The sequence below is a fragment of the Drosophila takahashii genome, chromosome 4, assembly GCF_030179915.1.
Source record: "Drosophila takahashii strain IR98-3 E-12201 chromosome 4, DtakHiC1v2, whole genome shotgun sequence".
In the NCBI taxonomy this organism is placed as follows: Eukaryota; Metazoa; Arthropoda; class Insecta; order Diptera; family Drosophilidae; genus Drosophila; species Drosophila takahashii.
Genome location: NC_091682.1, coordinates 189625 through 214612, shown reverse-complemented (window position 1 = coordinate 214612; position 24988 = coordinate 189625). Strand labels below are relative to the sequence as shown.

At 38.8% G+C, this 24988-nt stretch overlaps 1 protein-coding gene across 4 annotated transcripts in view; it reads right to left on the bottom strand.

Annotated features, from left to right (window-relative positions):
- The window catches only part of LOC108059535 (uncharacterized), a 65165-nt gene that overhangs the window by 27498 nt on the left and 12679 nt on the right, over window positions 1–24988 (bottom strand). Inside the window, exons 1-2 of one of the 4 annotated variants that reach the window (XM_017144872.3) lie at window positions 17585–18165; window positions 17309–17520 (exon numbers count right to left, since the gene is read on the bottom strand). The exons of 2 other annotated variants lie outside the window; for them this stretch is intronic. In XM_017144872.3, coding sequence (XP_017000361.1) covers window positions 17755–18135 — 381 coding nt within the window. In that variant the 5' untranslated portion in view covers window positions 18136–18165 and the 3' untranslated portion in view covers window positions 17309–17520; window positions 17585–17754. Of the gene's footprint in view, window positions 1–17308; window positions 17521–17584; window positions 18166–24988 lie in introns of those variants that run through there. One more of the 4 variants, XM_070218002.1, reaches the window with a different exon arrangement.

Here is a 24988-nt window from a genome sequence, read left to right as displayed (position 1 = left end):
CGCCGCCCAAGGCGATATCGATCGGCGAGTCATGTTATCGATCGCTAGAGATTAGTGTGACCAGGACGAGCTACCGAAGACCGCGAATCATACTAGAGCGGGATATTTAAATTTCAACGGCAACAGTAGGAATCAAGAAATGTTGCATCAACGAGGGAGCATCGTGGGAGTAAATCGTGACGGATCGGCGCAGTCTAACTCAAGAAGGAGCTGCAGGCGTCGATGGAAGGATCGGGAAGACTCAAGGGCGACGAGGATACACAGGATAAAAGCCGGAGAGGAACAACGAGAATTCTTACGTCTGTGGGGAAAACATCTGAGGGGGGACTAAATCAAGAAGAAGAATGAATGGACTCAAAGGCTACACAGGATACACAGGATGACAGCCGGAGAGGAGGAACAAGCTCACTTTCGTCACCCGAAGAAAGGGGGGAATGTGAGGAGTTAAATAACGCCGCACAAATAAACACAAGAGATACATGGAGAACTACATGGAGACCGGCCGCACTTTGGACTTTATTGTAATGCCGTGTGCAGAGGGCGAAAGGTCGAACGGTCTGAAGTGGAGAGATGGAGAGAGAGTTGGGAGAGTATCAACCCAGAGAGAGAGAGAGCAAAGAGAGGCGTCATAGCGAGACGGCACTAGCCTGAGGGAGAGACGAGAAGGCGCAGGCGTGCCGTGAGCAAGGAATTAACGGTACAGCGCCGCACTTTGGACCCTAGAGTGGTGCCGTGCGCAGAGGGCGAAAGGTCGAACGGTAAAACCGTGCACTTTGGACCCTGAATTGGAGAGATGAAAAGGAGAGGCCGAGGATTAACGGGACCCGGAGGCCTATATAAGCGGGCCCTGCGCTGGAGTCGGGACCAGTCATCGAGCATCAAATCGCGAGTAAACAACGTCTAGTAAAGTCAAAGTCAAGGAGAAATAGCCGTGAAAAACCAGCAAGGAGCAAGATCGCTACGTCAAGACGTTCGGGACCAAGCAAGTCTCCGAATTGCGACACAGGTAGCTGAGGTCCTTCAAGGCAACGCACGGCTAAGTCTGCAGAACATCAAGGTTGGCCGTAGTACCGACCATCACGACCATATCGGCTGTGATACCGATTAGTCCGGCTAAGTTGGCTGTAATACCGACTGGTCCGACTACATTGGCTGTGATACCGATTGGTCTGACTATATTGGCTGTGGTACCGATTAGTCCGGCTAAGTTGGCTGTAATACCGGTCAGTTGGCTGCATTGGCTGTAAATACCGATCAGGCTAGCTGTGCCGGCTGTAATACCGACTAGTCCGACTACATTGGCTGTAATACCGATTAGTCCCGCTGCGTCGGCCGTAGTACCGATCAGTTGAGCAGAACGTGGGCAGACTTAGCACGGGCATCCCGACCAGCAGCGTGTGGGCACGAGCAGCGGACTTCAAGGGAGCAACGCAGGACAACGCAGCAACGAGTCGCCCAGGACATCGACGAGGACCAGCATCCAGGGACCGTGCCGAGAACCAGGCATCAGGTACGATCGCACCAGCCAGGAGGGAAGGTTAGGGTGGAACGTTCGTCTTTCTCTGGGCGTTTGCTACAGGGACTGCTGGCGTAAACCGGCCGTAGTACCGGAGCGTCAAAGGAAACTGAGTAGGCGTCTGGCGGGACCGGCCGGGACAGAGCAAGGGACAGGAGACTGCGGCTGGCAGGATGAAGGTCTTGCGAGCGTGGTGCCTGTTCACCCTAGTCTGAGAACGGTGACGCTTCCCTAAGCCCAACGACCCAACTCCACGCCCTCGTCGACGAGTGGCAGCGAGAGTACCTGGATCATCCCGGAGCATCCCGGAGCACCTGCAGCGAGGAACCACCGAGCGGAGTCGCAGGAGCATCGTCAGCACGAGGCACAACAATTATTGTAACCCTGAGACGTAAATAAACGCCTCTTTGAACCGAGTTCTGAAGTGTTTTACTGTTAACCGGGCGGTCACGTTTATATAAATTTGGTGGGACGAACACACAAATCTACTGAGCTAGCCGCACGATCTTCGTAGCGAGCAAACCACAAAAATCAGTTCGTTACAAACTGTTAATCAAATTCTTCTTAGGGGATGGCAAAAAACACTGGGAGCAGTGTTTAAAAAACTGTCTGAAGTTTCATTTAGCCTGCTTTAGTTTTTGCTGCTGCTTCTGAAAAAGTCGGCAGTCGAAGCAAAAGCCAAATCCGAGAACTGCAACAGTCGAAGCAGCAGCCAGCAAAAATTTCTAGAAGTTGATTTTGCTTCTGCTGCTGCTTCTAAAAAAGTCGGCAGTCGCAGCCGAAGCAAAAGCAAAATACGAGAGCTGCTGACTGTCGAAGCAATATGCTTCTTCTTCTTCAAAGCAGCAGCAAAGAACACTTTAGGGAGTCGTTGTCTAGAACTGCAAAGCTGCTACACGCCTCTTCAAAATGTTTTTATCATTACAAGTTAAATAATAAAAATTCTTGGTAATGAGTCTAATGGGTCTTTGGCACCAAAAAATCGACTAACTTTGCGATTTTTCTATAAAAACTAATTGGATGGATTTAATTCAAACCTTTTGTATATTATTTAGTGTCATTTAATTAACATCCACTAATTTATATAGCCGATACTATTGGCTAAAATATCGATATTATCACGAATGAATCGGAAGAATATGGTGCCTTGCGCTGGTAACCTATGTTTACCCCAAAAAATTAGCAACGCTTATTAGTTTAAATTAATAATAAACAAAAATGTTGTACTTTTTTACTTACATGTCTTCTTTTTCTTCACAGCCGGCGTTTTACCCGGCTAAAATAGGACATTTTTCACGACAGTAAAGCCAAATTTTTGCAAAGGCGTCCTGTTTTTACTAATTTCTCAATAACTACAACTTCTTTTACCATGAAATTTTTACTAGAAATAAGTTTAATTTTTAACTACAATACTAATAATAATAATTCGTTAACACAACATTTCGATAATTAACTCCGAAATTTGGACAAATTTGGTATTTTAAAGTTCCAGGTAATTGGTAACACTGTCAGGTAGACGGTATGCCGACGGATTTTTTTTAGCTAATTTTTTCGAGTGGTTTTATAAAAAGCATATTTTTAAATATAACCCGAAGTAGGTATACAAATCTTAGTATGCAGGTAGCTTATTAAATTCATTTGAGTTGTCTAAAATAAAGTTATATTTTTGGGAAACATTTATAAGTTGGGTAATTTTATCAAAACGTCCGGCAAAATACGGGGGATTTAGAAACCGTCAAAAATGACGTCTGTGACACCGAGATTTGCTATTCGGGGGAAATTCGGCTGGAATGGTTTTCTGTGACACCTCCGTCTGTGAGTTAATCTGTTATTGATGTTGGTAACACGTTGTTGAATGCTCCCTCTATGTCTAGGAATGCGATCAGTGTGTACTCTTTATTGTTGAGTGATTTCTCTATGCTACTTACCAGGACTTGTAGCGCCGATTCGGTTGACTTACCCTTGGTGTAAGCGTGTTGTGCCTCAAACAGTTCTGCCGGGCCGATAGTGGCTCTCAGGTGTAGGCTTAACAGCCTCTCGAAGCTTTTAAGCAGGAATGATGTCAGACTTATTGGCCTGAAGTCCTTTGCTGTTGTGTTTGTGGCCTTCCCTGCCTTGGGAATGAAGACCACTTTCGTTTCGCGCCATCCGGTTGGTAGCTACTGCCAAAATGGTGCGGAAGATTTTACTAAGCCAATTTGTAGCTAGCTGACCAGCTTGTTATTGAAGCTCTGAATGGCCCATTTAATGTTGCGGTCTGATATGAGGTGAACTAGATTGATCCCTTCTCCGACAATTCTTTCTGGAGGATGCCCAGTTTATTGGCTTTCTGGGAAGTGAGCGTCTAGAAGTAGGTCTAGGGACTCGTTGCTAGAGTCCGACCAAGATCCATTCGCTTATTGTAGATAGCCTAGGGGCTCGGCTGTTTTGGAGAGTATTTTCCTGAGTCTTGCAGCATCAGTCGTTATTTTTTTTATGTTAGAGCAGAAAGTATGCCATGCGGCTCGTTTCGCTCTTCTAATGGCCTTTTTGTACGAGGCTAATTCGCGTTTGTAGCACTGCCAGTTCGTGTCCTCGTTTCCTGCCTTTGCTCTGTTAAACAGGCCTCTGCAGCTGGATCTGAGGATTGATAGTTCTTGCCTCCACCAGCAGAGTTTTTTCTTACCTCTTGGTTTCCCTATTGGGCATGCAACTTTAAAGGCCGAGTTGCAAGCATCTGTGAATGTGTCTACTGCTGTATCCAACTCATGTGGATCTGTTATGCTTTCTGGCGGTCCCGTGGAAAGGATATTCGCCAGAACTTCTTTGTACAAATGCCAGTCAGCCCTTCTGGGGTTTGCAAAGCCGATCGGCAAGGGTGAATCAAGGGACTATTTTGTTTCAATGATTCTGTTTCTGACTGCACTTACTAGTGAATCTGATACCAACGTTAGATCTATGATCGTTTGGCACACCTCTGTCGTTGTTGTTTGGGCAATCCCACTGGGTGTGATGGGCGTTGGCATCACAGCCTATTACCAAACCTGTCTTGAGCTCTTCGCATTCCTTTGCCAGTCCTCTGACTAGCGCGTCTGGGGGGTCGTCCTTTTCAGAGGCCATGTAGGCAGATAGCAACCTTATGGAGCCGTGCTGCAGCTCCAGGCTTACTGGGGTGTTATCTCCGTTGCTGTAATTGGGAAGCAGAAATATATTTAAGTGCCTTTTGGCTAAAATGCAGCTTCCCATAGTTGAAAGGTACCATCCTTGCCCACTCAACCATCTTCTGAAATTCTGCCGAAGGTGTGGCGATGTTACTTCTGGCCTGAAAGCGCAGAGTCTGGGCAGCAGTCCGTCTTTTCGCGTATATATACGCGTATATACGTGTATAGACTGGACTCTTGGCACGGTCCGAATTATACCGAATTATAGAGGAAGGGGGTAGGTAGTGTGTAGGGTATTGGGTTCGTGTAGAGCAATTATTTAGATGTGGATGAACAACTCGCATCGTCGGTACTGCTTTGATGCAGAATACCCGCTGGTTGTCCGGGACTGATTATTTGCTGGGGCTTCCGTCCACGATTCCGTGGTTGACTTCTACCACCAGCTTATTCACAGTTAACCTCCAGAACTAGAGGTCGTTCGTTATCCGCAACCTGCGACCCGCTCGGTGGCCCCAGCTAGGCAGCTTCAGAACCATCTCATCAGTTCTTCAGGCCGAGATCGTTGATAATTTTCAAGAGTAAACGTAATTCAGCAGCACAAGATGCCATATTCTTACGATTCATTCGCGAAAATATCGACATTGCTAAAGGACGTACTTAGGGCGGCCGCGTTCTTGTGATCACTGCTCGGGAGGACCTGGCCAATGAGTTAAATCCCTATGGACTACCATGTAAAACCGCTTGTAAGGAGCTCCCCTGCATCCGCATTTTATGGCTTCGCAAGTACTCTAGAGCAAGAGTTCGTGCAGCTGGCATTTTGGTTCGCTTTTAAAATTCTTTCCAACTTACAAATGAAAATAAACCAACACAGCCGCGGCAAACCGCTGTTTAGGGCTGTACGTATTGCCTGGCGGGTAATTTAAATTTTTAATTTTTTTTATTTTATTGTGTACAATATGCTCTTTGATCATATATTCTTTTTGTATATTGCAAGAAAAACATAAATTAAGTTTAAAACTTATTGGAAAATAGTAAAAATAAGTCAAACAAAATTCGATAATTATTGAATCAAATAAAAACACCTCTTAACGAGGTAAAAAACTAGTGACGATCGCACCTTCAACATACAAAAGTTCTGATATCAACATTTGTGACGAAAAATTATTACACTCGTCATTAACTACACTTTCTAATATTTTCTCATTCGGCCCGCCCTAGCATACTATTTTAGCCTTTTTACCTTCATAGGCATTTTCTATTGCAGCGTGCCGAATGAGAAAATCTTAGAAAGTGTATTTAATGACGAGTGCACTATGGGAAAAAAGTCAATTTTTTTGGCATAAAATCAACTTATTTTACAAATTATTTTTAAAAATAAAATATATTTTGTGAATTTACATACCCTAATTACCCAAGAACAGTTATCTAAGATTTTTTACTAGCAACACTATAAGGTTGATAAACGAACAAAGTCAGCTGTTTGATTGACTTTGTTGTGTGCGTAAATTAGTGAAAAATCTTTGCAAACTTTCAGTGCTTATTTTGTGGAGCAACAAAATGGTTTATTATTTCTGATCATGTCAAATCGTAGCAAAGGTATTTATAAATGTATCTTAGATTACATGTTTTGATTATTGTGGCTTGTTGTCCAACTGTGAACTGTTTTAAATGTGTATCTTTTTAGCTTAAAACTAACAAGTTTGTTTGTGTTCCGTGGTGTACAACTTATAAATGGCACAAAGTTGCAAAAAGGTAAAAACGCAAAGTTATTACCAAATGTATCCTTAATATCGCAAAACTAATCATTTTTGCAACTTTTTGCACGTTTCTTAAAAAAAATGACTTAAATCCAGCAACTTATAAACATAAAAAAAATATTTTTTTAAATAAAAAAACAATCTAACTGGCTTTCATTAATCTTAAAAATTGAATTCATGGAAAGGGACAAGTCAAGTGAAAATCCTGGCTGCAAAGGACTCAAATATAAAGAAGCTGGACCCCCGTTAAAGCTAAAATTGGCATCTGCTCTAAGATAATATTTCACTTTTCTTGTACATGACACCAATTTTTTTTTTTGACAAATTTTAAAAATTAACGTAAACCGAAATTATTTTACCGTCTTACCAATACAAATACAAATTTTTTAAAATCCCTGCCAATTAATTTGAATATGCGGCGTGGGCGGTGGATAAAAACAATGGTCCGATTCAAAAAGCAACAAAAACCGAAATTACAGCTTTATCTTAATAGTATATATACAAAATTTCTAAGTTGTATCTCTAAAACTAGAGTTTATGCCAAAAAAATAGACTTTTTTCCCATAGTGGAGTGTAATAATTTTTCGTCACAAATGTTGATATCAGAACTTTTGTATGTTGAAGGTGCGATCGTCACTACTTTTTTACCTCGTTAAGAGGTGTTTTTATTTGATATCAGAAGTTTTTGTTTGTTTATATTTGCTCTCATAGGAGCTAGTATATACATTTAAATTTAAATTGGTCACTCATAATTTGTAAACCATTGTATTTAAACAAATTAAGTTAAAAATGCGTTTAAGTATTTCAAAATACCTTTTAAACGAGGTATAGCACATGTCTGTAGCTTCAGTAGTGTAGAACTTACAAACTAATGAAATTTAGCTATTTCTAGCTTTTTTCCGCTAAAGCAGCGTGTTTTTCTAGAAGTCGTAAAACAAAAGTTTCCTATTTGGAACTCCTTAAAACAATTGAAATGATTCTATGAGCCTAAAATGCAGTTTGGATACCCACGCACAAAATTAAACTCTCAGGAAGCGTTAGTTGTTCTGAGCTGGCAAAAGTGGCTATTTTCGTTTCTGAATTACTTTTAAACGCGATTTTTTACATAAACATGATATATACCAAAATTTAAGGAATCTCAAAGGCTATACAGTTTAATGTTGTAAGGAAAATCGTTAGAGCCGTTTTTGAGAAAATTAAAAAAAAGCTAAAAAAAAAAGTTTAAACAAATTTTCTTTTGTTCATATCTTTTTAACTATTACATTTACACAAATTGCATATAGAAGGCGTTTATAGCATTTAAAACAACCTTTCAGTGCAGCACAAGTCTGTAGCTTTAGTAGTATAGAAGTTACGGCTTTCCGAATTTTAGCTATTTTTAGCTGTTTTCCCGCTAAACTAGCTGGTTTTTCCAAAAGTGGTAGAACAAAGGTTTTTTATATCGATGTGATGAACGTCATATCAAATTTTCAGAACTTAAAAAACATATTTTGGACAAACTTACAAGCGGACAAACTGACAAACAGAATTAAATTTTCATTTTGGGAAGAAGAAGAACATCTTATTTTGGCTATAACTTTTGAACGGAGCGTCGGATTTTATCATATGACCCCTCATTCGACGGGTATTTTCAATAGGAATACAACTAAAGCATTGCGAGGGGGCCCACCGGCCCCAACAGCTCCAAAATTCGAAATTTTCACTTTTTCACTTTTACCTCTCTCTCTCCCAAACCAATTGATTTTCTTGAGGTCTTGGTATGCAATCCTTTAAGTTTTTGCAATACCTTTCGATTGGTGTATTACTCATTACGATCGGACTATCACAGCAGATTTTCAATTTTGCGGCTATATAATAGTAGTCGCCTTCGCACACTCTCCTGGTGCGTTTCGTCACTACATGGACTGCCGTCCATAGTGATATTCGATATTTAGTGTATGCATCCAGCCCTGGTCGTTTTTCGATAAATTTTCCGAAATGGGGTGAGCGACCCCAAAAGTGACAATTAATTCAAAATAACAATTTTGGATTTCCTCAATGAGTCCTATGGTCCTATGGTCCTAGATCTTACAGAAACCTCACATTGTGAAGCCAAAGTTAAAACTTTGTTTTTGAAGTGAAACTTCTTTAGGCGCGTTATGCATTTTCGGGGACGGAGTAAAAGCAATTCATGACCGTCAAGAAAATCTTCTTCTTCCCTATCACCGCTGACAAACGTTCTCTTAGTCTCTTATTTCCTTTCTTCGCTCTGAACGCGCTCTGCGCTCATATTTATATTTTATGTCACATAAATTATGTGTATATATGTATTTGCACCATGTGCGAGCGTGCTCAGAGTGAAGAGATATAAATAACATATATAAAGAGCATTTCAACTGAAATCCCTGTTTTAATACATAAACAAAAACAAAGGCTTGAAGTCTCTCCTTTACTGACTAAAATTAAAATACCATCTCACGGGATGCAGAGGCCAAGTTCAAGCTTCTTTTTGTCAGCGGTGGTGCGTCTGCATTGTTTCATAGGAATATGTAAAAAGAACGCCCATAGAAAACCCGTGGCGTCCAAGTGAGTTTTATTTTTTATAAAAAAAAATAAAAATCCAAAATAATTATAATCATTATTTTTCAGTTTTATTTTTTCCGATCAGAAATGGGCCGTTCTTAAACAAACCAAAAAAAATTTGGCCAAAAAAAAATTTGCCTGAAACTTTTTTTACACGTACTATTTGTAAAATAAGTAAGCACGTTTATCAGGATTTGACCAAAAAAAATTTTTTTTTATAGAATTTTTTTAAGTTTGTTAAAAATTGTCAAATTTGAAAAAGTAATTTATTCAACATTTTTAAATATTTTTTTTAAATTAAACACTTTAAATTAAAAAAAAAATATTTAACAAAAATAAATAAAAATATAAAATTTAATAAATTTTTTTAAAAATTAAAAAAAAATGTTTAATAAATTACAAATTTTAAATTATTGTTTATTAAAGAGACGGTTAAATAAATAACACTGTGCAGCATATTTAATGCTTTTTAAATGTACCTCGATGGATGCAATATTTTTGGATTCGTTATGAATTCCGAAGTTAAACTGCGTTTTCCAAAAAGTTCCCCGACGCAAGGATTCTTAGCAAAAGGACCTCAAAGTTCGAAAAATGCTGAATTTTGAAATATTTTTTTATAATTAAAAAAAAATTATTTAACAAAAATAAACAAAAATATAAAATTTAATACATTTTTTTAAAAAATAAAAAAATGGGCGGTTTAATAAATAACACTGTGCAGCATTTTTAATGCTTTTTAAATGTACATCGATGGATGCTTTATTTTTGGATTCGTTGCGAATTCCCAAGTTAAACTGCGTTTTCCAAAAAGTTCCCCGACGCAAGGATTCTTAGCAAAAGGACCTCAAAGTTCGAAAAATGCTGAATTTTGAAATATTTTTTTATAATTAAAAAAAAATTATTTAACAAAAATAAACAAAAATATAAAATTTAATACATTTTTTTAAAAAATAAAAAAATGGGCGGTTTAATAAATAACACTGTGCAGCATTTTTAATGCTTTTTAAATGTACATCGATGGATGCTATATTTTTGGATTCGTTGAGAATTCCGAAGTTAAACTGCGTTTTCCAAAAAGTTCCCCGACGCAAGGATTCTTAGCAAAAGGACCTCAAAGTTCGAAAATTGCTGAATTTGGTCGACTTTTGTTGTACTCTTGTTGTAATTTTTTCTTCTCCTGGTAATATTGTATTCATTATAATTGTTCTATTAGACTAATTGGATAAGAAAAGTGACAACAACAAACCTTTAAAAACACAGGGCGGCAATACTAATACTATTTTGACCGCAGGTGTATGCTTTTATGTTTATACCCGTTACTCGTAGAGTAAAAGGGTATATTAGATTCGTGCAAAAGTATGTAACAGCTAGAAGGAAGCGTTTCCGACCCCATAAAGTATATATATTCTTGATCAGGGTCACTAGCCGAGTCGATCTAGCCATGTCCGTCTGTCCGTCTGTCTGTCTGTCTGTCTGTATAACCGCTGAGATCTCAGAAACTACAAACGCTAAAAGGTTGAGATTTCCCACACATATTCTTTGGCTTCCTACGCAGCGCAAGTTTATTTCAGCCGACCGCCACGCCCCCTCTAATGCAATTTTTGTTGTACCTATCGAAATGTAGAATACATTTTTCAAATCGGACCATTCATTAAAAAGTTATACGCAATCAAAATATCTACATATATCTATCTCCCTCGCACTCCCTTAAGCTGAGTTACGATTATTAGTCGGGACACCAACCCGAGTACAGCGTTCGCTTTAGCTGAGTGACCAACCCGACTATAGCGTTCTCTCTTGTTTTTGACTATGTTTTCTAAAATTTGTTTCTACCTTAATATAAATCCTAAAATTATTCTAAGTATGGGGTTCGAAAAATAAAGATTATATCTTTTAAAAAACTTTAACATCGAATCAAAACATAAATCCGTTTGCCTCTGAGAGCTCCGAAAAGTGGGTTAATTTCAGAATTTTTTTGAAATTTCAGGTTCTTTTGCTAAGAATCCTTGCGTCGGGGAACTTTTTGGAAAACGCAGTTTAACTTGGGAATTCGCAACGAATCCAAAAATAAAGCATCCATCGAGGTAAATTTTTGATGCTGCATAGTGTAATTGTAAGTTTTTAATAGATTAAAAAATGACTTTTTACTTTTTGTCATTCAGAAATAGCCAAAGGACTTAAAACTTAACTTTTAATCATTAACAATTGTTAAAGGACTATTAACGATGGGAAAACATGAATTCCATAAGGATCCAATAAGAGACAGAGAGTATAGCTACTTGCTGCGACGTTTTTCATAGGAAAAGTTGAGGCATTGTTAAAAAAAATCGATATTTAAAAAACTAAAAATGGCTCCAACTTTTTGCAAAAACCTATTGTAACTAAAAATATAGCAAAAGTATTAAAATAAAAAAAAATATTTTTTTTTGTGGGGGTAATGGTTAAAAAACTTTTTTAAATCTTAATTTGTTTTTATTTTTAAGAAATTAAAAACTTTTTTTTTAGAAATTTTATTTTGAAAGAAGAGGTTTTAGAGGAATTAATGCAAAAGACATGAAGTTAATCGGATTCATATAACCGGAGATACAGATTTTCAATGAGAGGGTACTTTTTCAAATTTGACAATTTTTGGCAAACTTAAAAAAGTTCGAACTAAAAATATAATTTTTTTTCAGTCAAATCCTGATACACGTGTTTACTTATTTTCCGAATAGTACGTGTAAAAAAGTTTCAAGCAAATCAAAAATGTGAAATTTTTCATTTGGCCAAATCTGTTAGGTTTGTAAAAGAATGGCCCATATTAGATTCGTGTAAAATTATGTAACAGGTAAAAGAAAGCGTTTCCGACCCTATAAATTATATATATTCTTGATCAGGATCACTAGACGAGTCGATCTAGCCATGTCCGTCTGTCAGTCCGTATGTCTGTCTGTATGAACGCTGAGATCTCGGAAACTACAAAAGCTAGAAGGTTGAGATTTCCCACATATAATCTTGGGCTTCCTACGCAGCGCAAGTTTATTTCAGCCGAGTGCCACGCCCCCTCTAACGCCCACTAACGATTTTAAAATGTATCTGGCGTCCACACCTTTGAAGATTTCCGAGAAGTATAAATGCAATTTTGTTGTGCATATTTATACCTATCGAAATGTAGAAGACAAATCGGACCATTCATTAAAAAGTTATACGCAATCAAAAAAATGTTATATATCCATCTCCCTCGCACTCCCTTTAGCGGAGTGACGGTTCTTGTTGGAACTTTAAATACTCAATTTTTTTGTATTTTAGTAATAGGTACACCGTCAAAGGAAGCTCAAAAAACTGAGACAAGGACTTCAAAAAGTATAGAGAATGATTTTCAGGGAAAATGGATCCACCTCTATCCAAACCAGGACAATTTGAATATGGTCTTGAATAGCTCTGATCCAATAAAAACAAGTAAACGGAATTCGCCAAAAAAACACACCTTTTCGAAGGAAGCAGCCGGTAGCGACCAGAGCGATAGCGAAGACGAAACTGAGATAAAATCGGATATATGGCCGGTTCTTTCTTTGGCAAAAAAAAGTATTTTTTTTAGAATTTTTTTAGTTTGCCAAAAAACGTGAAACGTGAACGTCTTTTGCATTAATTCCTCTAAAACCTATTCTTTTAAAAAAAAATTTTAAAAAATGAGTTTTCAATTTCAAAAACAAATTAAAGACAAATTTAGATTTTAAAAAAAATTTTTAACGGGTTTGACGGGTTTATGTTTATTTTTTAAAATATCGAATTTGTTTTAACAAGGCCTCGGCTTTTTTCTATGAAAAAACGTCGCAGCATGTAGGTCTACTCTCTCACTCTTATCGGATCTTTATGGAATTCATTTTTTCTCATCGATTACTAGTCCTTTAACAATTTTTAATGATTAAAAGTTAACTTTTTTTGACAATTTCTGAATGACAAAAAGTCATTTTTTAACCTATTAAAAACTTACAATTTTTTATTTAACCGTCCATTTAATAAACAATCATTTTAATTTTTTTTTTTTGTTATTTTTTTTATTTTGTAATTTATTAAACATTTTTAAATATTTTTTTTTAATTTTTGGTCTTTTGCACCAAAAAATCGACTAACTTTGCAATTTTTTCCATAAAAACTGGTTGGATGGATTATTTCAAACCTTTAATATATTTTTAGGTGCCATTTTAATAACATCCACTATTTTGTAAAGCCGATACTATCGGCTAATATATCGTTGGCAAAGCGATTGCTGGAACACTATTAAAACAGGAAAGAAAGCTAGCTTCGGCCAGCCGAAACTTATATACCCTTGCAGATCGTTCCTATTTACTTACAAATCGCAAAAATTTTAAATTTCGTTTTATTTTAACATTATTTTTTCTATCCTTCCTTATTGCAGCTATAGAATATATTCGTCCGATTTTTGTTAAATTTAATTAAAAACTCGGAAATATTAAAAAAAATTATATCGTATAGTATAAGAGAATACAATAAAAACCAACGGAGCTATAATTTGTTTAAAATTAATATAGTCGTCCGATTTTGATAAAATTAAAATTGAAATTCGGAAATATTTAAAAAGAGTCATGTCCTAAAGTAGTAGAGAATAGAATAAGAACAAAAAAAGCTAAAATTAAATTCCTATTACTTTCCCATTAATTTTCCAATCGTTCCTATGGCAGCTATATGACATGGTAGGAGAAGTGGTAGAAGTGGTGAGGTCCTCTCTGAGGACCTCCAAGTAGAGCTGAGCTCCGTGTTGATCCACACCCTCGTAAATTGTTGTGTCCGCGTTCTCTTCAGTACCAGCCTGCGTCATTTAGAAAACCTAGGATTGCAGTTATCCTCTGCTTTCCTATTTCTCCCAATGATTCCAACTGATACGCCCCGAAGTATCTCGCCCTGACATGGTTTAGTGCTGGGCAATGACACATCATGTGCTCAGGTGTCTCCTGTGTGTCTCCTTAGCGTTGTACGGAAGCCTCATCTTCATGGCTTGCGTGCCAATGGCCCAATGGCCTGTGATGAGTGCCGTGATCCTTCTAATATCCCTTTTACATTTGGTTATTAGCTTTCGAGTTTTCTTGCTATTGACGGTTGGCCAGCAGAGTTTTGTTCTCCTGAGACCCTGCTTTTCAGACCAACTTTTACTAGCTTGTGTTTTGTAATGTTCGTGAATCCTTGCTAGTTCAGGTAGACTAGTTGTAGTTGTAGTTGGAGTCGTCTGCCGACCCCATTCGTGCAAGTTCATCCGCCTTTTCGTTTTCTGGTATATTATTGTGCCTTGGCACCCATGTTATCTGTACATGGTTGTTTGTTGCTAGTATGTTAAGAGCCGACTTCCATTCGTCTACTAGTGTCGAGTTGGTTCTTGCTGCTGCGAGAGATTTAATAGCCTCTTGGCTATCATAGTATATCCTTACCTTGGTATTCCTGAGGCATTGCTGAATCGAAAGCTTGGCTGCTTCTAAAATAGCAAGTACCTGAGCCTGAAAAACTGTCGCTGATTCTGGGAGGTGGAATTTCGATTCTATCCCCCAGCTTTCAGCGAAAATTCCAGCCCCTACACCACAGTCCATCTTGGAGCCGTCAGTGTAGAGTGATACCTCATCTTGTCCGGTTACTCTGTCATTCTCCCAGTCTTCCCTCGTTGGAAAGGTAGTCGTAAATCCGTTTCCAAACCTTATCTCAGCTGTCATATAATCTGTTTTGTTCTTTGCCAGATAGTTGCTGCCCTCTAAGATACGGCAGCGCCCTGCCTTTCCAGCATTCACTTGCCTTCAGTCTGGCCGCACTCTGCGCTGCCGTATCCTTTATGAAAAGTTCTATAGGCATAATATCCAGAATAGTGTTCAACGCGGCAGCCGGTCATGATCCTAATGCCCCTTTAGCTCCTGCGCAAGCTGATCTCTGTATTCGTGTCAGCTTGGTAATATTGTATGCTCTTGTCAGGGCTGGCCACCAGACTAGTGCCCCGTATGTGAGAATTGGTCTTACCACTGCTGTGTAAAGCCATAATATTATCATAGGGTGTATACCCCAGTTTTTGCCGAACATTTTCCTGCACGAGTAGAATGCTATGCTGGCCTTTCTTACTCGTTCCGTGATGTTCAGTTTCCACGAGAGCTTAGGGTCTAGTATCACTCCTAGATACTTAGCTTTACCCGATAGCTCGAGTTCGATTCCATATATTTTTGGTTTGAATTATGTTAATATCTTTGTCCTTCGCGTGAAGAGCATTAGTTCGTTTTTACTCGGGTTTATACCTAGTTCGCAGGTTTTTGGCCATTCATTGAGTCGGGTAAGGGCACCCGTCATTATGTTACTAATGACATCTTGGAATGTTCCTGATATTAGCAACACTACGTCGTCTGCGTAGGCTACTACTTTTACTCCTCCGCTATTGAGTTCTCTCAATATGTCGTTCATGTTGATAAGCCAGAGCAGTGGCGATAGAACTCCGCCCTGAAGTGTGCCTCTCATCACAAAGCGCGTGAGGTAAGTGCCACTCAGTTCAGCTGTAATCGTCCTGCTCGTGAGCATAACCCCGATCCAAGCTCTGATGTCTCCTTCAATGCCGATCGAGTTGAGGGAGCTCAGTATGGATTCGGCGTTTACATTATTGAACGCACCTTCTATATCTAAGAAGGTGGCAATTTTATATTGGTTAAAATGTAGCGATTTTTATATGTGGCAGACTACTTCGTGTAGTGCCGTTTCTGTCGATCTGTCGGTATGCATGCTGAGCGTCCGATAGATGCTGCTTCTCGGTGTTTTCCCGGATATAAATATCGATCATTCGTTCCAGCGATTTCATTAGGAAGGAGGTAAGGCTGGTCGGCCTGTAATCCTTTGCTAGGATATGACCTCTTCTTCCTGGTTTTGGTATAAATACAACTTTGGCTTCCTTCCATAGAAGCGGTATGTGTGTTAGTCTGATGCAAGCCGTGTAAGGACCTTGCTTAGTCTAGCCGAGTCTTATTTACCTTCGAGCAATTCGCAGTTAGTCCTCCAAAAGTCTTTCTTGGCTGCGTATATCGCTTTTTTGTACACCCTTATAAAGGGTGTTGCTTTGTAGAGTATGAAACCTTGCATGTTTCCTTATATGCATTGCACATTGGGATGAAAAGCCTTTTTTTTGGCATAAACTCTAATTTTAAAGATACGGATTTCAATTTTTTTGTACATAATATTAAGACCATTTTTAATTTTGACCACGCCCACATGAACCACCCCCGACCGCGAAGGTAATTTTAACAATACGGACTTAAATTTTTTTGTACATAATATTAAGACTATTGTAAAATTTCGGTTTTCATTAGTTTTTAATTTTGACCACGCCCACATGAACCACCCCCGACCGCGAAGGTAATTTTAACATACGGATTTCAATTTTTTTGTACATAATATTAAGACCATTGTAAAATTTCGGTTTTCATTAGTTTTTGATTTTTACCACCCCCAGTCAGCCGGCCAAATTACATATATAAATAAAATGCACTTTTCGCAATCCTGCGTACACCTGCTAGTTCTACTCCACGAAACACAAATATTTATAGGTTAACTTATACACAAAACATGGTTCAATAAAACAATTAAAAACAACACAAAACAAAAGCATTTCTAGTGTAAGCCCTCTAAGCAATATTATACATACCTTGACGAAGATTTTCCATAATTTAGCCGAAAAGAATGCGCGTAATTTGCAATAGAATAAATAATTAAACTTTTGTGGCACTTCGTAGAAAAATTTAGGCGCACGCAACTTAACTCGAACAGTTGATTTTAGAGAGCTGGCAAAAAGCCAGGGATGGTCACAAAAATATTTTAAAAATAGTTTTATGATAGTTGAACATTTCTTTAACGGATAAAAAAAAGAAAAACCAATAATTTCACAAAATAATTTAGGACTTTATGCCAAAAAAAAGGATTTTCATCCCAATGTGCATTGTTTAGAATGTTTGTTAGGTCCTCTACTTCCTTGTCCAGGGTCGTCGTAGAGGTTTGTACCCGTATTCTTCTGTTACTAACTTTCGAGTAGACTATCTCACCAAATTTGTCCGAGTTTGTTCTACGGGGGTTACGTTTCGGTTCCGGTTTGCTAATCGGAATCGAAATTTCGAAGAAAATGTACCTGTGATCTGAAAAGGAATTTTGTTTCGACACTATCCACTTTTCAACCTAATATTTACTAAATTCTGTCTGTAAAGTGAGGTCTAACACCTCTTCCCATCCCTGAAATTCCCTAGTGCTTGGGAATATAAAGGTGAGTGTGTTACCTCTATTACATATGGTGATGTTGCGGCAAATAATATTATCAAAAAGAGACTCACCCCTTTCGTTAGTTTCTGAGCTTCCCCAAAGCGTGTGCCTAGCGTTAGCGTCGCATCCGAGCACCAGGGTCGTCTTAGTGTCTTCCGCCCATTGCAGCAGCTTGATGACTGGCTCAGGTGGAGCCGGTTCATCATGGGCCATGTAGGCTGAGGCTATCACCATTGATGTCCCATCCGCCGCCACGAATCTGGCAACTGCTAGATCCGGTGTGCTAAGATTGGGGCATAGAAGTGCGTTATAGTTATTCTTTATAATAATACCTGCTCTCGGCCTACCTGTCGAGTTAGTATAAAAGAGTGTATATCCTTGTTGTGATAGACCAGAGGTTTGTCTGTCTTGAGTCCATGGTTCTTGAACGATGCCTATGTCAATGCTCCTTTCACTGAGGAGAACTCCAAGATTGGCTGAAGCATGCGTGTTGCGCTTCAGGTTAATCTGCACGACTTTAGGCATCGGTGTTGGGTGTTACGTCTGGGGTCTTGTCGTCGATGACCAGGTCATACAACAGCTTGTTGGTGTCATCGACCTCCTCGAGAACATTATCCGGCTCTGCCAGGAAGACCTTGATCTTGGCCTTCCGTAGGCCGTACCGAATGGTGTAGTCGGCCTTCTTAAGCTGCGGCAGGCAGCACTGGTTGATGAGGAAGAGGAACGTCTGGCTCGTCTTCATCTCCTTCTCTACTTTAAGTATCGCCCAGTTCTGAGCCCTCAGCAGCGACAGCACCTTTCCTTGGTCAGTCTGCTCCTTGCAACCAAATGCGAGCCCGCGGGCTCCTTGGAATCTCCCTGGCGTGGACGATCCTAATGCTAAGGCCGTCCCATGCATTTCCAATCTTGGCTATGCATTCCGCCAGGAAGGACCTTGAGAACGAGTCATCGCACTTAATAACCCGGTGCCCCCTGACCATGTCCGACGAGTCGAAGGAGGGGATCGGACCGTTTGGCACGGCTGATAGCCTTTCAGCTACCATGTCGGCCACCTTGACCTCGATCTCCTCCCACTTCTCCGACAGCAGGCGTCCGTCGTCGTGCAGGTCGTCCACCAGTGCCATCGCGAGGCTGTCTCTGGCTACGTCGCTGAACTTTTTTGCCTTCTTCACAAAGGAGGTCGTTCTTGGCCTCCTATGAGCATCCTTTGCCCGTTTGGGTGCGCTCACGCTTGCCTCGTGCGAGCGGTCCCTTTTTGTGTTTGCTTGAGTGGCCTCCGGGCGCGTTGGCAATCTTGCCGAGAATAAAACGAGCCCGACTGACCTTGGCCTTGAGCTGCTGCGTAACAGTGGCTGCCTTGCTGGTACCCGGCTGGGTTCCGCTGTTGTGTGGGTTGGTGTTTTTGGTGTCTAGTGGGGTGCTGGTCTTAGCAGCCCCATCCGTTCCCATCGGACCCGGAGCACCCTGGCGGGGTGTTCGCGGCCCTTCCTCGATGGTAGCGGAATCGGTTTGGGGCTTAACCTCCCCCGTGAGGTCCGAAGCTACGGTGTTAGGTTTCATTATTAATACATAATCGCCCGCGTTGCTCGACCAGGCAAGCGCGGCGGGCTGATGTTGTTGGGGCTCTATGAAAAAGTCGACCGTGACTCCTCCCCAAAGCCACGGCAAGGCCACTTCCGACCCAGGGATGCCGGCCCCGGGAAGGCTCCGTTAAAACACAACTAGATTTACCCCTCAGCTGCAAACCTGAAAGTCAGTGGGCACGGGTCGCTTGACACGCCTGACTTGAGGGTAGGCACATGGACAGATCGACTCGTCTAGTGATTCTGATCAAGAATATATATACTTTATGGGGTCGGAAACGTCTCCTTCACTGCGTTGCAAAACGCTTTCTTCTAGCTGTTACATACTTTTGCACGAATACAATATACCTTTTACTCTACGAGTAACGGATATAATGACTCATATCCCAGAGTAGAAGAGAAGAAAATAAAAACCATCGAAGCAATAATTTATTTCCTAATATATTTCCATTAATTTTCCGATCGCAGCTATATGATATAGACGTCCGATTTTCATAAAATTTTATTTGAAAGATGGTATTTCCAAAATTAGGAGGTTCTATGTTCAAAACAACCAAGATATCATTTATTTAAAGCTTTTTCTCCCGATTATTCCGACTTATATACTACCTGCAAAAGAAAGAAGATTTTTGGGAAAGTTTTAGCCCGATAGCTTTAAAAGTGAGAGACGCATAGAAGACGGACATGGCTAGATCGACTCGTCTAGTGATGCTGATCAAGAATATAAACTTTATAGGGTCGAAAACGTCTCCTTCTGACTTCTGACTAATATCATAATACCCTCTGCAAGGGTATAAAAAGAGATAATGAAATGATAAACGTGAGAGGAATACTAGAAGTTTCACTTCTGTCGTGCGTAGGCTGGACACACCCCCTTTTATACCCGTTAATCGTAGAGTAAAAAGGTATATTGTATTCGTGCAAAAGTATGTAACAAAAAAAAAAGTATGTATTCTTGATCAGGGTCACTAGCCGAGTCGATATAGCCATGTCCGTCTGTCTGCATGTCTGTCTGTCCGTTCGTATGAACACTGAGATCTCGGAAACTATAAAAGCTAGAGGATTGACATTTTGCATGCAGATTCTAGGAGTGCCTACGCAGCGCAAGTTTGTTTCAAAAGGGTTGCACGCCCCTCTGACGCCCACAATCGCTTCTATACGATTTTAAAAATTTCAATATTTCGGAAAAGTAAAATTGCAGTTTTATTGTGCTTAAAAATACCTTTCGAAATGTAGAAGAAATTTTTTAAATCGGACCATTCGTTAAAAAGTTACGGCGGATCAAGGCTTTTATCTCCTTCGCACTCCCTTTAGCTGAGTAACGGGTATCTGATAGTGGGGGCACCCAACTATAGCGTTCTCTCTTGTTTTTAAATATTACCTTCTACTCTTGGGAATATTAAGTTTTAAATATTTCTGAATTTCGAATTAAATATTTTAAAAATCGGACGACTATATCATATAGCTGCCATAGGAATGATCGGAAAATTAATGGTAAAGTAATAGAAAATAAATTTTAGCTTCTTTGCTTTTTATTGTATTCTCTTCTACTTTAGGACATGACTCTTTTTAAATATTTCCGAAATTTAATTTTATCAAAATCGGACGACTATGTCATATAGCTGCCATAGGAACGATCGAAACATGAATGGGAAATTAATTGGAAACAAATTATAGCTCCGTTCGTTTTTATTGTATTCTCTTCTACTCTAGGATATGATTTTTTTGTAATATTTGCGAGTTACGAATTAAATTTAACAAAAATCGGACGACTATATTATATAGCTGTTATAGGGATAGATAGAAAAAATAATGTCAAAATAATACAACATTTAAAGTTTTGGCTATTTGTAAGTTAATAGGAATGATCTGCAAGGGTATATAGGCTTCAGCTGACCGAAGCTAGCTTTTTTTCTTGTTTTGAATTGTTATAATTTTTTTTATCCAATTAGTCTAATAGAATAACACTAGTTTACAGCCAAACTGCTCCAAGGCAATTAATGGCAAATTTTGTTAGTGTTCGACCCCCAAATCACGAAAATACCACTAATTTTTTTTCGATGGCACAGTTTTTTTTAAAAGATTTTTTAAAGTTCAAAATGTTAAATATCGGACTTTTTTCGAATTTCTTCCTATAGCTCGGCAAATATCCACACAATTGGGCCAGTTTTTGTTTCATTATAAAGTCAATAGATCAGAGCTTAACTTTGCCATACAGATCAATATGATTGGGTAAGTAATGGCAGCGCAGCAGCTCGACAAAGATGAAAAATGTGTTTTTTGGTCCTCTGTAGGTCGGCTGTATGTATCGTAAAAACTCGAAATAAATCCGTTGAAAAATTATATTGGGTACAAACTTAAAGTTTACATCCCACCGGACAAAACAAGCCGAGTATGGCCCAAATTCATAAAAAAATAGCTAAATCAGATATTTAATTTTTTGAAAACGCAGTTAAACTAGGGATTTAAAATATAGCATCCATTGATTTAAATTTAAAAAGCATTCATTTTGTTGCACAGTGTTATTTATAAGTTTTATAAATACACTAGTTTACAACTTTAAATTTTTTTTCGAGGTAAGCCTTAAGACCAATTTTTACACCCGTTACTCGTAGAGTAAAAGGGTACATTGTATTCGTGCAAAAGTATGTAACAGCTAGAAGGAAGCGTTTCCGACCCCGTAAAGTATATATATTCTTGATCAGGGTCACTAGCCGAGTCGATCTAGCCATGTCCGTCTGTCCGTCCGTATGAACGCTGAGATCTCGGAAACTACAAAAGCTAGAAGGTTGAGATTTTCCACACATATTCTTGGGCCTCCTACGCAGCGCAAGTTTATTTCGGCCGAGCGCCACGCCCCCTCTAACGCTCACAACCACCCACGTACGATTTAAAAATGTGTCCTGCGCCCACATCTTTAAAGATTTCCGAGAAGTATAAATGCAATTTTGTTGTGTATATTTATACCTATCGAAATGTAGAAGACATTTTTCAAATTGGACCATTCATTAAAAAGTTGTACGCAATTTAAATATCTATATATATCTATCTCCCTCGCACTCCCTTTAGCTGAGTTACGATTATAGTCGGGACACCAACCCGAGTACAGCGTTCGCATTCCCTTTAGCTGAGTGACGGGTATTAGATGGTCGGGACACCAACCCGACTATAGCGTTCTCTCTTGTTTTTGATTAGTTTTCAGTTGCTTATCATGCTGAACTAATTAAAAACAAGTGAGAACGCTATAGTCGGGTGCCCCGACTATTAGATACCCGTTACTCAGCTAAAGGGAGTGCGAAGGAGATGGAGATAAAAACTTTGATCCGCCGTAACTTTTAAACGAATGGTCCGATTTAAAAATTTTTTTCTACATTTCGATAGGTATTGATAAACACAATAAAATTGCATTTTTACTTTTACGAAAGTATGAATCGTATATAAGCGATTTTGGGCTTTAAAGGGGGCGTGGAACCCTTTTGAAACTTGCGCTGCGTAGGAACTCCTAGAATCTGCATGCAAAATGTCAATCATCTAGCTTTTATAGTTTCCGAGATCTCAGTGTTCATACGGACGGACAGACAGACAGACGGCTAACGACCCTGATCAAGTATGTATATTAGACTGTATGGGCAAAAAAAGTGATAAATCGTAGGAGGGGAACGCAATCTAGGAAGAATTCTAAGCAATATTGCAAAAGAAACTATATCTTGAAAACCACGTTTGACCCCCCGCATTTGCAAAAGAAAACAAGAAAGAAAGCTAGCTTCGGCCAGCCGAAGCTTATACACCCTTGCAGATCGTTCCTATTAACTTACAAATCGCAAAAATTTTAAATTTCGTATTATTTTAATATTATTTTTTCTATCCTTCCCTATTGCAGCTATATAATATAGTCGTCCGATTTTTGTTAAATTTAATTCAAAACTCTGAAATATTAAAAAAAATCATATCCTAGAGTATAAGAGAATACAATAAAAACCAACGGAGCTATAATTTGTTTCCAATTAATTTCCCATTAATTTTTCGATCGTTCCTATGGCAGCTATATAGTCGTCCGATTTTGATAAAATGAAAATTGAAATTCGGAAATATTTAAAAAGAGTCATGTTCTAAAGTAGAAGAGAATACAATAAAAACCAAAAAAGCTAAAATTTATTTCTGTGTAACTTTCCCATTAATTTTCCGATCGTTCCTATGGCAGCTATATGATATAGTCGTCCGATTTTTAAAATATTTTATTCGAAATTCTGAAATATTTAAAAAATAATATTTCCAAGAGTAGAAGGTTTCATTTCAAAAAACACCGAAGCTAGAATTTTTTAACGTTTCCTTCCTATGGGCGCTATAAGATATAGTTATCCGATCCGGTTGGTTCCGACTTATATAATACCTGCAATAGAAAGAAGACTTTTGGGAAAGTTTCATCGCGATAGCTTCAAAACTGAGAGACTAGCTTTCGTAGAAACGGACGGACAGACGGACAGACGGACAGATAGACAGACGGACAGACAAACGGACAGACGGACATGGCTAGATCGACTCGTCTAGTGATGCTGATCAAGAATATATATACTTTATGGGGTCGGAAACGTCTCCTTCACTGCGTTGCAAACTTCTGACTGAAATCATAATACCCTCTGCAAGGGTATAAAAACCCAGTATTTGATGAAAAATATCACAGTAGCCCTAAAATTTCTACACTAGAATGGACCTGAAAAACGTAAAAAATCGTTTGGGCGGAAAACAATCTCTGGGCATTTCTAAGCCATATTGCCCAAGAAACTATATGCCATAAACCACGTTTGGCCCTCCGCATTTGCAAGAGTAAAATACTGGTATTTCGTTTTACTTTTGAGTAAAATATCATAGTAGCCGTGAAATATTTGTCCATTTTAAATTCTCCCCTTTGTTAAAAATGTTTTGTTCTCTTTAAAGCATTTTTTTAATACTGTTATTTTGAATATTAGTAACGGCTACTATGATATTTTTCTCAAATATAAAATGAAATACCAGTATTTTTCTTTTGCAAATGCGGAGGGTCAAACGTGGTTTTAGGCATATAGTTTCTTGGCCAATATGTCTTAGAATGGTCCATTGATTATGTTCCGCCCAAACGATTTATATCTTTTGTCGCGTCCATACAAATGTTCCAAAGTCAAGGCTACTGAGATATTTTTCATCAAAAAACCAGTATTGTTCTCTTGCAAATGCGGAGGGTTAAACCAAAGATATTATAAACACTAAGATGTGTAACGAGGAGTCATTTTTGTCATTTTGTTGTCACACGTATTCAGTCTATTTTTAGAATGCCGTTTCTTGACTTCTCTCTCTCTCTCGCTCACTTGCTCTCTCGCTCTCAAAACTCCGCGCTGCAGAAAAGTCGAAATTCAATTTTTGTCATTTGTTGATTCTTGAATTATGTTGCCGAAAAGGAATCGTCCTAAAAGGCACATTGCGCACAACATTTCAAAAAGGGCTGTGGCGCATTGCGTTAGTTGGTGGCCCGCGAATAATGCGATTGAGGTTCGAGTCCACTCTGAGGCGAAGTGGTTTTATTTTTATCTTCATTTTTTATTTATTTTACTTTGTTAATTTTTTTAATTTTATGGTTTGTTTTTTAATTTTTTTTTGTGTTTAAATGCAATTCAGGGACCAAAAATAACAATAATTTTAGTTTTTAAACAAAAAAGCAAGCACACAATCCCTAGAAAGAAATGATTTACACCGAAATCATTCAATCCATTAATGGTCTTTACCTTTCTTTCAATTAAAAAAGAATATATTCAATGAACAATGTTTAAAAAAAAAATACTTTAAAAAAAAAGGTTGCCTTCAGTCGGAGTTGAACTCGGTCCGACACGATCCGCAATCGAGCGACTACACCCCTAGCCCACAGTGCCTTGTTACGAGACGTCAGACAGATGCGACATTGAGCCTATTTCGCAGTAGAGCAAACGAAATTGCACACTAACACAACCAAAGAATCTAATACGGACAACGCACACTAAGAAATGATAAATCCACTTTCTGAATCCACACCAAAAATTTTGCCGTACATTCAGTTGTATGGGCGTTACACCTCTTAGTGTTTATATTCTCTTTGGTTAAACGTGGTTTCCAAGGCATAGTTTCTTTGGCAATGTTGCTTAGAATAGTCTATAGAATACG